We start from the raw sequence: 12746 nt of genomic DNA, 5'->3' as shown, positions 1-12746 counted from the left end.
GCGGCGCCCAACCGCGCCGCCGCCGCCGCCGCCGCCGCCGCCACTACCGCCGCCGCCCCCCAACCCCGTTGCGTCCGCCTCAGGCGCAACCCAGAGAGCCCGGGGCCTCTGGCTCCCGCTTGGCCCCGCGAACACGCCCCCCAAAGCCAGCCATTGGTGCAGACGCCGCCTTAGCCCCACCCCTTTCCTCTGGTAGAGGAAATATGTCCGCGGTATTCGCGAACTCGCCTGTCATTCTTCCGCTCGGAGGCGCTGCTGCCGCCTAGATCCCACCCTTTCCCCTTTGATCTTGGGAGCTTCTTGTTTATTGGCCATCGATTGGCGGACTTGGAAGCTAAACCCGCCTTTGACTTTCCAGGGGCGGGAGAAACTTCAGGCTCAACTTGGATAGGCTGAACCGCTCCGGATACTTTGGCGGTGACCATTGGCCCGTACCACACCGGTCTCTGATTGGCTACGGAAAGAAGCGCCCGGGCACCACGGGGACCGGCTCTTGGGCCCCAGCGTGGTGCCTGTGGGGCTTTGAGTCTTACGGCGTGGGTCGCCTGGGAGGGGGGCGGTGCCGGGCCTCCGAGATCAAACCGCTTCGAGTGCCGTTACAGCTCGTGCTCCAGTGCAAGCCCCCGGTGCCCGGGCGCGCAGCTCCGGGACGCGCGGCCCGGGTCGCGAGCGCGGTGTTCCCGCGGGATCTCGGGGGCGGGGGCGGGGCCGTCCGGGCACAGGACTCCCTGGCACCGCGAGTCTGGGAAGCTGTTGCAACTGGCGGGCGGAGTTCTACCTCCGTGAGGACCGCAGCCTCCGAGTTGAGTGCGGCCGGGTCTGGGGTCCGATAAGCCTCAGGCCCCCGAGCCCGGCAGTGGGCTTCGCTCCTAAAGCTGCCTGATGAGCCCCGCAATGGTTGAATCCATGAATTCTGCTGGGCTCGGCGCCCATCAGGAGTGCAGATGCTGAAATGGGGAAGGGATGATTCAGAGGTGGCGACAGGTGGCGAGGTGGATCCCGACAGCATCGCCATTGCAGCCGAACGTGTGTGGTGACGATGGGGAAGCTCGGAGGTACAGCTTATCCAGAGTGAAAAAACTAGCATCTTGTCCTCGCCTGGGATGATCGCCTTTTGGGACAGGCCCATGTCGTTGCCGGGCTCGGGGGGCGATCAGTAGTGGTGGAACGGTACTGGCGGCCTGGCAACGAGGCCACGGAAGCGACTCATGAAGGACCGACTGCTGAGGACCCCAGGCATCCTTTCCACCCCGCCTGCCCCGCTTCCTCGCCGGAGCTTGTTTCCACAGGCTTGCCCAGTCCAGTTTCCTGTTCTGCTTTTAATAACCGTTTTAATGAGATGATGCAACAGTAAACTTTTCCATCCTGGTATAGCGTCTCCTTAGATGTGGAGATTTAGCCTTTTTCAGGGCTCTCTCCCTTCCCACCTCCTTCCTTCCTCTTCTTCATTCTTCCTCTATCTGTACTCTCTATCAGGTGGTTAAGGACTTTGGATTGTGACCTTTTGGAAAATAATAAAACTGCAGACCACCCTCACTCTCCTTATGCACGCATACACACACAATTTTGCACATAACTTCTGAGTTTCAGAGTTTTTGAAGGTGACTCCCTAGGGGTCCATTAACCTCAGGCTAGGAACTTCTAACAGCGAGTTTTCAAGCGTCTCTCTGCTCTAGCTCTTTTCTCTTGAGAAATAAAGAGAACTCAGAAAAAACAACCCAGTCCTCTTAGCATACTCATTTATTTACTAATCAGTTGCTCCAGGAACGATCCATACCTGCGATTTTTATTTTTTGCTTCTTGAGTTCTACAGTTAACTTTGGGGGGGGGGGCAGGGGATAATTGGAGATAAGAGTCTCACGAACTTTTCCTGCCCAGGCTGGAATCATGATCCTTAGATCTCAGCCTCTGAGTAGCTAGGATTATGAGACACCCGCACCCGGTCTACACATTTATTTAGTGATACGATCTTTCAGGAACCACAATTTTGTCCTACATTATTTATCTCCCACTTCCCTAGCCGTTAAAGTGAAACATTCCTAAAGGTTCAATGCTCTGTGTGTGTGTGTGCCCGGGCTAGGGCCTTTTTGTTGTCTTAGGGACAGTGCTCAGGCCCTGAGCTAAAGATACCAGTACTATCCCCTATCCCCCCCCCCAAAAAAAAAAAAATCAGGACAAGTAATGCTGGAGGTGTGAAGCTTGAATTCTAGTACTTCCAAGGGGGGAAAATGTTCAATGCTTAATATGTTCTCAGACCTACTCAAAAAACTCAATAAATGTTGATGACTATTATTTTATTATTTATTTTTGGGGGGGGAGGGGGTCCGGTCGTGGGGCCTGAACTCTGGGCTTAGGCGCTGTCCCTCAGCTCTTCAGCTCAAGGCTAGTACTCTACCACTCGAGCCACAGCGCCCCTTCCAGCTTTTTTTTTTCCTGTTTATGTGGTGCTGAGGAATCGAACCCAGGGCCTCTGGCATGCAAGGCAAGCACTCTACCACTGAGCCACCTTCCCAGTCCTGATGACTATTATAATTATTTCATTTGGAAATGTTTGTCTACCATTGCAGAAGTCAGTGGACAGTGCCTCACCCCTAGCATCCCTGATCTAGTCACTGTCCTTTGCTTGTGTATAGGGTGTCATCTTGTTGCTATAGTACCAAATTTGGCACTATCTTAAAATAACTCTCCTTTTTCCTTAACAATATCCATGAACTCCAGGCCCACGTCATATATGACCTTAATCATTGTATGAACTTTTTATCATTAAGATTAGATATACCCTTATGTAAAAAGACTATAATTAAACTGATTTCCTGGAGTGTTATCAAAAATGTAATGGTCTATTGTCCTTGACATACAAAGAATCTATCAGCAAGGAGGAGATTTGTGTTGGTTGTATTTTTAATGTTTTGTGATACTGCTCCTTCATAAATGTGGACTCACTATCAAAACAACAGGGTTAGGGAGATAGGAAAATTAATAGTAAAACATCATTAACCAAAACCTTATGATGGTAGCATATTTGGCCTCAAACCATAAATCTTGAATCCCCTGTTATCTGTGTGACTTTTCCTGGCTGTTCTTCAGGTCCATTTCCTTTGTGTGGGGGGGGGGGGAGAAGGGGAGGAATTTGAGGATTGGGGGTGTTATTTTGTTTCTTAGTGCTGAAGAGCAAACCTAGGACATGTATATGTTAGCAAATATTCTACCAAATTCCTGTTCTCCCCAAACTCCTATTCCCATTTTGTTACTGCATTTTTGTTAAAGGCTTATTCCTGAGTCTTTTACCTGGACTTCTGCATTTTCCAGTGCTCACTTCCTCATTGCCTTCTTTTTTATTTTTTTCAATCTTTATTAGTACAATCTTTATTAGTATTATTTATTCAATCTTTATTAGTACAATCTTTATTAGTATTATTTATTTGTACAAAGGGATTTTTTGTGATATTTCCATATATGCATACAGTATATTCCAATCAAACCCATCCCCACTCAGTCTCCCATATCCAGGGAGGAACATTATCCTTTTTTTTTTTTTTTTTGGGTCCGGTTGTGGGGCCTGAACTCTGGGCCTGGGTGCTGTCCCTCAGCTCTTCAGCTCAAGGCTAGCGCTCTACCACTTGAGCCACAGCTCCACTTCTGGCTTTTTGCTTATGTGGTGCTGAGGAATCGAACCCAGGGCCTCATGCATGCAAGGCAAGCACTCTACCACTGGGCCACCTTCCCAGCCCCCACATTATCCTTTTTGGAACAACTTTTCAACAGGTTTCATTAATATTTTCAAACAAAGTTGGGTGCTGGTGGCTCATGCCTGTAATATTAGCTACTCAGGAGGCTGAGATCTGAGGATTGCTGTTCAAGCCAGCCCTGGTAGGGAAGGCCATGAGATTCTTATCTTCAATTAACACCAGAAAACCAGAAGTGGTGCTGTAGCTTAAAGTGGTTAGAGTGCAAGCCTTGAGCTAAAGAGCTCAGGGACAGTGCCCAGGCTCTGAGTTCAGGCCCTACAACCAACCAACCAAACAACAAAAAACCCACAATAAACCTGGAACTCTACCACTTAGCCACACCTCCATTTAATTTACTTTCCTGGTTAACTGGAGATGAGTCTCTTGGATTTGTTTGCCTGGAGTGGCTTTAAACTGGGACTCTCAGATCTTAGCCTCCTGAGTAGCTAGGATTACAGATGTAAGCCACCAGCATGCTGTGCTCATGTAATTTTCCCCTTTATCTTGTTTATTTACCACATTATGATATTATTATCAACTATTTCATTAGCATGTTAGTGGTACAAGCATTTCACTGTGACATTTCCACACGTGTATACAATGTATCCCAATCAACTTCACTCATCTCTCTCTCTTATCCCACTCCTGCTTAAAACAATTTCAATACATTTCATTTAGCAAATAAACTACTTTAACCATATTCATCCTCATTCTCATTCACCCTCCCTCCTCTTCCTAGTACTGCTCCCCCTCTCCTCCACCCCAGTATTAGGTTTTTGATTTGCATGTATGGAATCACTCTTGTATCCTTAGGATGAAACCAAGTTGATCAAGGTTGGATGATCTTTTTACTGTGTTGTTGAATTTTGTTTGTGAGTATTTTGTTGAGAACGTCTGTCTGTTTTGTTTCTAGGAATTTAAATTTTTTCCTCTCATTTCTTCAATGATTGACTTAAGCATTCAAAAGTGAATTGCTCAGTCCTCATGTATTAGGATATTTTCTGTGGTTTCTCTTGTTATTGATTTCTATTTTCATACCATTACACTCTGGTAAAATATAGGAAGCTCTTTCAGTTTTCTTGTGTTTGTTGAGAGTTGCTTTATATCCTAAAATATGTGTTTGGGAGGGAGCTCTGTGGGCTGATGAGAAAATAATGTATTCTGTGGCTGTTAAGTCCCTTTAAATAATCTTGTGTCAATTCTGATGTATCCTTGTTGATTTCTTTTTGTCTGACCTATCAGTGGGAATGGGATATTAAAGTCACCCACCGCTATTGTTGCTCTGACCACCTGAGCTTTTCTTTTCTTTTCTTTTGGGGGGGTGGTGGTGGTCCGGTCGTAGGGCCTGAACTCTGGGCCTGGGCGCTGTCCCTCAGCTTTTCTCAAGGCTAGCACTCTACCACTTCAGCCATAGTGCTACTTCCGGCTTTTTTCTTTTTGCTTATGTGGTACTGAGGAATCGAACCCAGGGTCTCAGGCATGCAAGGCAAGTGCTCTACCACTGATCCATCTTCCCAGCCCCACCACCTGAGCTTTTCTTTGTTTCTATTGTTATTATAAAGGTGATGTACAGAGGGATTACAATTATGTAAGTCAGGTAGTGAGTACATTTCATTTTGGACAATATCACCCTTGTTCTCCACTTGAGCTTTTATGTTTAATGCTTCCTTTATGAAATTGGGTGTGCCAAAATGCATGGTGTTTATTTGTTGCCTTCTTTTACCAGTCGACTCTTTCCTCCCTCCCCTTAAACTCCCTTAAACTAACTTACCTTTATAATTCTACTTATTGCAAAGTAGTATATGGAAGGCCAGACATTCCATGCACGGAGGCCCGGGTCTATAATCTCAGCACAGGAAAGGCTGAGGCTGAAAATTCATCTTTCAGGCTGGCATGGACTAATAGAGTGATCCTGTCTCAAAAAATATAAAACAAAAGCCTAGAATTTTCATCGACTATAGCAAAAGTGCTAAGCAAATATTTGATGAAGAGGGAATTATTCTTTAAGTCACAGTGACAAAATGCTAAAAATTACCTTTGTAGGCAAGGGCATAGCTTGGAGAGCTTACTCATGAAGCTCAAGTCCATGCAGAAATCAATCCCAGCACAGCTTTGCTCTGAGGGGGCTGAGAAGTATAAGGAGAGGCTGCAAGTGCTCGAAAGGAAATAAATGAGTTGCATTTCTCCTTTTTCAGAAACTTGTACTCTCTGGTGAAAAACAGGCATGTGTGTATTGCATAACAATAACTGCTACTATGAAGAGCTTCCTATGTGCCAGCCAAAGTATAGCTTATTTATTTTAAGCCCATGTGGTAGTATATTAGTTATCTATTGTTTCATGACAAATTACCATGAAACTCAGCAGCTTAAAACAATAAACATTTGTTATCATTTCTGTGGGTGAGGAACCTGCAGTTGGCTGGGGCTACAGAATCTGAAATCTTGCTAGGCTGGGACAAATTGTGGCTGGCTATTGGCAGTATCATCTGTTCCTCTTCATGTGGGTCTTTCCAGAGAGCAGCTTAAAGATCCTCATGACATGGTACCACCCTGTTCTTGGCAAATTATTGCATGTTTGTTTAATAGCCATTCTAGTGGATATATAGTATCTCATTGTAGTTTTAATTTGCATTTCCCTAATGACAAATGAGGTTGAAACTGAACATCTGTGCTCATTTGCCATCATCTTTTTTTGATGAAGTACCAATTTTTTGTTCACTTATTCCTTTCCACCCCACCCCGACATACACACACCTTTTTTTTTTTTTTTTTTTTTTTTTTTTGTCAGTCCTGGGTCTGGAACTCAGGGCCTGGGCGCTGTCCCCAAGCTTCTCTATGCTCAAAGATAGTCTTCTACCACTTGAGCCACAGTGCCATTTCCAGCTTTTTCCAGGGCCTGGGCGCTGTCCCCAAGCTTCTCTATGCTCAAAGATAGTCCTCTACCACTTGAGCCACAGTGCCATTTCCAGCTTTTTCTGAGTAGTTTATTGGAAATATGAGTCTCATGGACTTTTTGGCCTAAGCTGCCTTCAAACCTCGATCCTCAGGTCTCACCTTTCTGAATAGCTGAGATTATAGATGTAAGCCACTGGTGCTCAGCTTCCCCCTTTTGTTTTGGGAATTAATTTTTATATTCAAGTCCCTTATCAGATTGTAGTTTACAAAGTTTTTTTTTTTTTTTTTTTTTTTGTCTATCATGGGCCTTGAACTCTGGGCCTAGGTGCTGTCCCTCAGCTCTTCAGCTCAAGGCTAGTGCTCTACTTGAGCCACAGTGCCACCTCTGGCTTTTTCTGTTTATGTGGTACTGAGGAATCGAACCCAGGACCTCATGCATGTGAGGCAAGCACTCTACCACTCATCTACTTTCCCAGCCCCTTACAAAGATTTTTTTTTTTTTTACCTCTGTGTGGCTTTTCATTTTCCCAGTACTGTATTTTGAAGGGTAGTTCTTCATTTGTTAGAGTTTTCTTTTGTTGATCTTGCTTTTGCTGTAAAATCTAAGAAATCTTTATCAAATCCATATCATACCTTTTCTTACTAACTTCATATTAGTTTTTATGTTTTATTAGGTCTTGGCTATCAGTTTTTAATTTAACTACATACACACACACACACACACACACACACACACACACACACACACACAGTGTAGGCTAGCTTCAAACTTGTAATCAAATCCTTCTGCCTCAATCTCCCAAGTAAAGGGATTACAAGCACCTGCTACCACACCCAGTAAATAATTTTAAAAAATTGTCTTGGGGCTGGGAAGGTGGCTCAGTGGTAGAGGGCTTGCCTTGCATGCATGAGGCCCTGGGTTCTATTCCTCAGCACCACATAACAGAAAAAGCCAGAAGTGGCACTGTGTCTCAAGTGGTAGAATGCTAGCCTTGAGCTGAAGAGCTCAGGGACAGCAACCAGGCCCAGAGTTCAGGCCCCACAACCGACATAAATAAATAAATAAATAAATAAATAAATAAATAAATAAATAAATAAATAAATAAAATAAAAATGTTCTCATACGTATAAATATTACTTTTTCATGCTAGAGCAAATTGTTGCTAAGATGGGTTGTTATTCTAGATGTAGGGAGACAGTAAACCAGTAAGTGGAGCTGAAGTGTTCAGCCATACAGCCTAGACTTTTTAATCCTTAGGGCTGGGTAGGAGCCTAGCACTTTAAAAACATAGCCAGGCATTGGGATGTGGTTACTCAACAAGGCAGAAGAGAGAGTATTAGTTTTGGGACCAGTCAGCAGAATCTACCACACCATGTTTTGGAATTTAGATGATATCCTGTTGGGATAAGGAATCATTGAAGGAATTTAAGTGTAGAAGTACCGTGATTAAATCTTATAATACTCTCATATTGGAGACTGGGAACTCAGGAGGAGCTGTGTCCAGAGCCACAGCCATTAGCTACAATCCTTGTCAAGCGGCATTAGAAAAGATTTTAGGCATTTGAATTAAGAACACTTAATGACCAGTTGGATGGAAATGGAGAAAACAGAAAGAAGATATTCTAATGACTCACAGGTTCCTGCTTGGGTGAGTCATAGGGAATTTTGTTAAAGATGGGAATATAGATGGAGGAAGTTTGGGTGAAAGAAGGGAGATAAAAGTTTGGTTTTAAACAGTGAGGTGCTATAAGGATACATGATGAACAAACTTGCTAGAGTGAAGGCTACATAAACTCCTGTATAGAGCTGAGAGCATGATCAAGTATGGAGGAAAGAACTGGTAAATGAAACTAAGAAGACTGACACCTAGTGTGGGACAGGTTTGACTGACTTTGCTTATGACTGGGCAGCAATAGCATTTTGACAAAATTACCAGTGTAATTGTAGAAAAGCTTTAAAGAGAAGTTATGCCTGTTTGGAAATATGGGTTTCTATAATTTGTTTCAGAGTGCTGAATTACAGCAAATAGAAATCATCTCAACCATTTTTTATTTGGTCTGTTTTGTGGAAATCCCAGAACTCAGCCATGTGAGCTTTTAATCATACAATAATAATAATCATAATAAGCATTACAGAGTTTTAGAGAGACTCACACTTAAGAAATGCCTGATGGCATATGGACTCATTACATGATAATCCTATTGTCCAAACTAAACTGTCAATATTTTGCAAAAAGGAAAAGTAATAAAATCTTAGGAGTGGAGCCTGGGCACTGTTCCTGAGCTCTTTAGTTCAAAGCTAGCACTCTATCAATTGAGCCACAGTGCCATATCTGGCCTTTTCTTTTTATGTGGTGCTGAGGAATTGAACCCAGGGCATCATGCATGCGAGGCAAGCACTCTACCACTTAGCCACCTTCCCAGACTCTCTCTTATGACAGCAGTTATTCACATTATCTTAATTGTGGAGGATGTTTCAGTGTAAGCTAATGTAGTTCTTAAATCCTATGAATTAAATATTGCTTTAAATTAGACAGGGATTATATTTACCTTTAAAGCATCCATTTTGTGGAACACTGGAGTTTGAAAAAATATATAAAGGGGCTGGGAAGGTGGCTCAGTGGTAGAGCGCTTGCCTTGCATGCATGAGGCCCTGGGTTCGATTCCTCAGCACCACATAAGAAAAAAGCCGGAAGTGGCGCTGTGGCTCAAGTGGTAGAGCGCTAGCCTTGAGCTGAAGAGCTGAGGGATAGCACCCAGGCGTAGAGTTCAGGCCCCACGACCGGACCCAAAAAAAAAAAAAAAAAGAAAAAAAGAAAAAAGAAAAAAAATATAGAGAGAGAGATAGATAGACTTAGTAGTCACAGAGGCAATTTCAATAAAAATTTAAAAATCCAAAACATTTTTACTAGTGTGTAGTAATATTATAAAGAGTTTTTATCCTGGTACTTTCATGCATGCATATATTGTATTTTGATCAGTTTAGCCCCTTCTATTGCTATTTCTTTTCCCTAACCACACACACTATTTTAAACACTTTTGTGTTTAATAGGCCATCTTCATAACAGATACAATGTATTTTGATATTATTGGCCTCTCATAATTCTCTTTTCCTTTCCTCTCTTCTGCTCATCCCCACAAAAAAAATCCCACATTCACATTCATTATACACACACACACACACACACACACACACACACACACACACGCACAGTCTATAGATATGAGAGAAACCAAAACTTTTTTTGAGTTCTTTGTCTATTTTGGTTTAGGTACTGAACTGAGCTCTGATGTTAATACTTGATGTCAATATAATGTTGTGCTTATTATCAACCTTGATGCATCGTCTGTTTTGTTCAGTGTGGTTTCTGGGCTCAGGTGAGGTATGTGTGAGGACTGGAGATAGAGGAGAAATGAGAATTGAAGAAGAAAGGATGGGTTGAGACCACCAGGTTAAGGGAGTGGTAGAAGGAGAAAACAACAGTCATATTGAATATACAAACTAGACAATAGCCAGATTATATGTCAATTAGAAGTCTGACCCACAACTTCTGTGGCAAGCAGTGCAGAATGATCAGGACCCAGTCAGTTATGGTCAATGTGGATATTTTTGCCCCTCTTTCTCCAACTCAGGACCAAGCTGAGATAGAATATGTTCTCTTAAATCTGTCTAATATGTTTTTAGTTAGCCAACCTTTACTTTCCCCAATACACTCAAGTCAGAGTGTACATGAACCCACTCCCCTTTTTACTATTAAGCTTCCTCACTCCACTGACAGTCTTTGAGCTTCTGCCAAACCCAGTGACAGTGACTGATTTCCTGGTTATAGCCAGCTTTTTGTGTGTGTGGGGGTGGGGGGGGAAGGAAGCCTCTTTGATCTCATTTAGGTGGTCTTTGTTTTTTCACCACACTCATTCATTTATCACATATTAATTGTATTTGATGTCCCTGAGGGTGGGCTCGCTCTGGGAACAGAGATAAGAGGCAGATAGTCTTGCCCTCAAGAATATTCTGGCTACTAGGGCAGACAGACCAATATAATTGCAAACAAAGTGGTAGATGCAACAGACGGCATGTATAAAGGAGGTGGGGGTGAGGTAAGGCTTTTGGAGGAAGATGACCCTTGAGTTAAAAGGGAAGAGGAGTGGGCATCGGTCTAGCAAGTGGAGGGGCAGAACAAGCAATTCACACAAGGGTATCCTGCTGGAGTAAGAGAAGTGAGGAAACTTACCCTTGAGCCGGTAGATGACAGACGTGACACGTTCGAAAAGTTTTAGGCTTTATGCTGTCCCTTCCTGCAAATGAAAGATGGGGCTGGTGAAAGCAAAGAAGACTAAGAACATCATATGTTAGTTGTGGGTCGGGGGTGCACTTCTGCAACGAATACGCTGCAGTGTAGCGGACTCACCCACTGGAGCGGCTGGGGCCAGGTTCTGGCAGCAGCAGCAGAGACAACCAGAGCCACTGAAAGCAGCTGGTGCCGAGATGTCTGTCCAGCGCAGCTCACCTGTGTGCCCACCACCCGCCCCTCTAGGCGGAGCCTCGGCCGATGCTTTTCCTATTGGACGCGGCGCGAAGTCTCGGGGCGGGCATGAATGGTTTTCCCTTATCGAGGATTGGCTACTCTGGCGAACGGACGTGCTGCCGACGCCGTGGATTCGCCCGTGGCTCTGGTTGCGTGAGGGGCGGGCTTCTCTAGCGGGTCCCCTGGCAGTCATTGGCTCGGTGCGGTTTCCTTGGGGACGTGGCGCCGCCGGCGGCGCGGGCCCTCCTTCCGGCTGGTTTGGAGGCTGCGGTGCTTGAGCCGTGGTGGCAGAGCTGGAACGGTGCAGAGGGACCGGCAGGCCGCTGGATCCCGTGAGTGGGAGCGCGGAGGAGCTTCGGGACAGGGAGGGACAGGGAGAGGAAACGAGGACGCTCCATCCCTGTCATCTGAGGACGGCAGGTTCTTCAGGGCCGGGCTGGCCCACGAGAACGCTCTGCTTCCAGGATGCCGGCTGGGGTCCGCGGGGCCTGAGGAACGAGAGCCCGGCCAGGGCGAGGGCGACTTGGAATTCTGGCCGGAGGTACTGTCTCCTGGGCCAGCGAGAAGCCTGACACCCAGCCAACTCTTTCCAGGTTGCAGCCTTGGGAGATGCCTGGGACAAGGAGGCCACCTTCTCAGGGCAGAAGGAAAAGAAGGTGACAGACGTTGAGACCACTGAGGGGAACCCATGGCTAGGTAAGGCTGCACACTTTCTCCCCAGCAGGGGACTCTGGGAAGGATGGTAGCCAGGTTGTCCCATCACCCCCATCTGCAAGCTCTGACTGGTGGGGGCTTGCCCTGGGACTGCACCTGGACTTTGCATCCTAGTCAGGTATATGCAAAGAAGGCCAAAGGCATATTTTATTCATTTTATTTGATGGTAGATGTAATAATTTCCAGTCCATAACCATGAGGTTGTAGAGGAAGTCTGCTGGTTTAGATCTGCAAAGTGATGCCTTGTAAAAATGCTCTTTGAAAGTTCTAATCCTAATGAAGCCAGGTGTCCCCTGATGGATTTTAACAAAGAGCCTCCTTCCCCACCTTTTAAAAAAGCAGATAAGCCATGCTCTGGTGGCTTATGCTTGTAATCTTAGCTACTCTGGTGGTTGAGGTCTGAGGATCGCGGTTCAAAGCTAGCGTGGGTAAGAAAGTCCGTGAGTGTCTCATCTCCATTTAACCGTCAGAAAATCACAAGTGGAGCTGTGGCTCAAAGTGATAGAGCTCTAGCGAAACAGCTCACTCAGGAACAGCATTCAGGCCCTGAGTTCAAGCCCTACGACCAACAAATAAACAAATTAAATTAAAATGCAGATAGATTTTGGATGTTTTAGATCACTGGAAAAAGTGAGCTAGCTTCACAAGTGAATACACTTATCCATACATTATAATACTCTGAAGATTTATTTTTGGTTCCTGTCTTGAGACTTTAACTCAGAGCCTAGGTGCTGTCCCTAAACTTTTGTGCTCAAGGCCAGTGCTCTACCACTTTTTGGTGGTTTATTGGAGATAGGAGTCTCACAGTCTTTCAAGCTGGGGCTGGCTTCTGACTGCCATTCTCAGATCTCTTCCTGACTAGCGGGGATTACAGGCATGAGCC

General features: G+C 45.1%; 1 protein-coding gene across 1 annotated transcript in view; it reads left to right on the top strand.

Moving 5' to 3' along the window:
* Positions 1-11412: 11412 nt before the first annotated feature.
* Positions 11413-12746, top strand: part of Entpd7 (ectonucleoside triphosphate diphosphohydrolase 7) — a 39862-nt gene continuing 38528 nt past the window's right edge. The window contains exons 1-2 of the mRNA XM_069995593.1: positions 11413-11481; positions 11743-11845. Coding sequence (XP_069851694.1) covers positions 11838-11845 — 8 coding nt within the window. The 5' untranslated portion in view covers positions 11413-11481; positions 11743-11837. The remainder of the gene's footprint in view (positions 11482-11742; positions 11846-12746) is intronic.

This window comes from Dipodomys merriami, unplaced genomic scaffold (genome assembly GCF_024711535.1).
Source record: "Dipodomys merriami isolate MVZ:Mamm:240054 unplaced genomic scaffold, mDipMer1.0.p SCAF_102, whole genome shotgun sequence".
Taxonomy (NCBI): domain Eukaryota; kingdom Metazoa; phylum Chordata; class Mammalia; order Rodentia; family Heteromyidae; genus Dipodomys; species Dipodomys merriami.
This window is presented reverse-complemented; position numbering and strand designations above follow the sequence as displayed.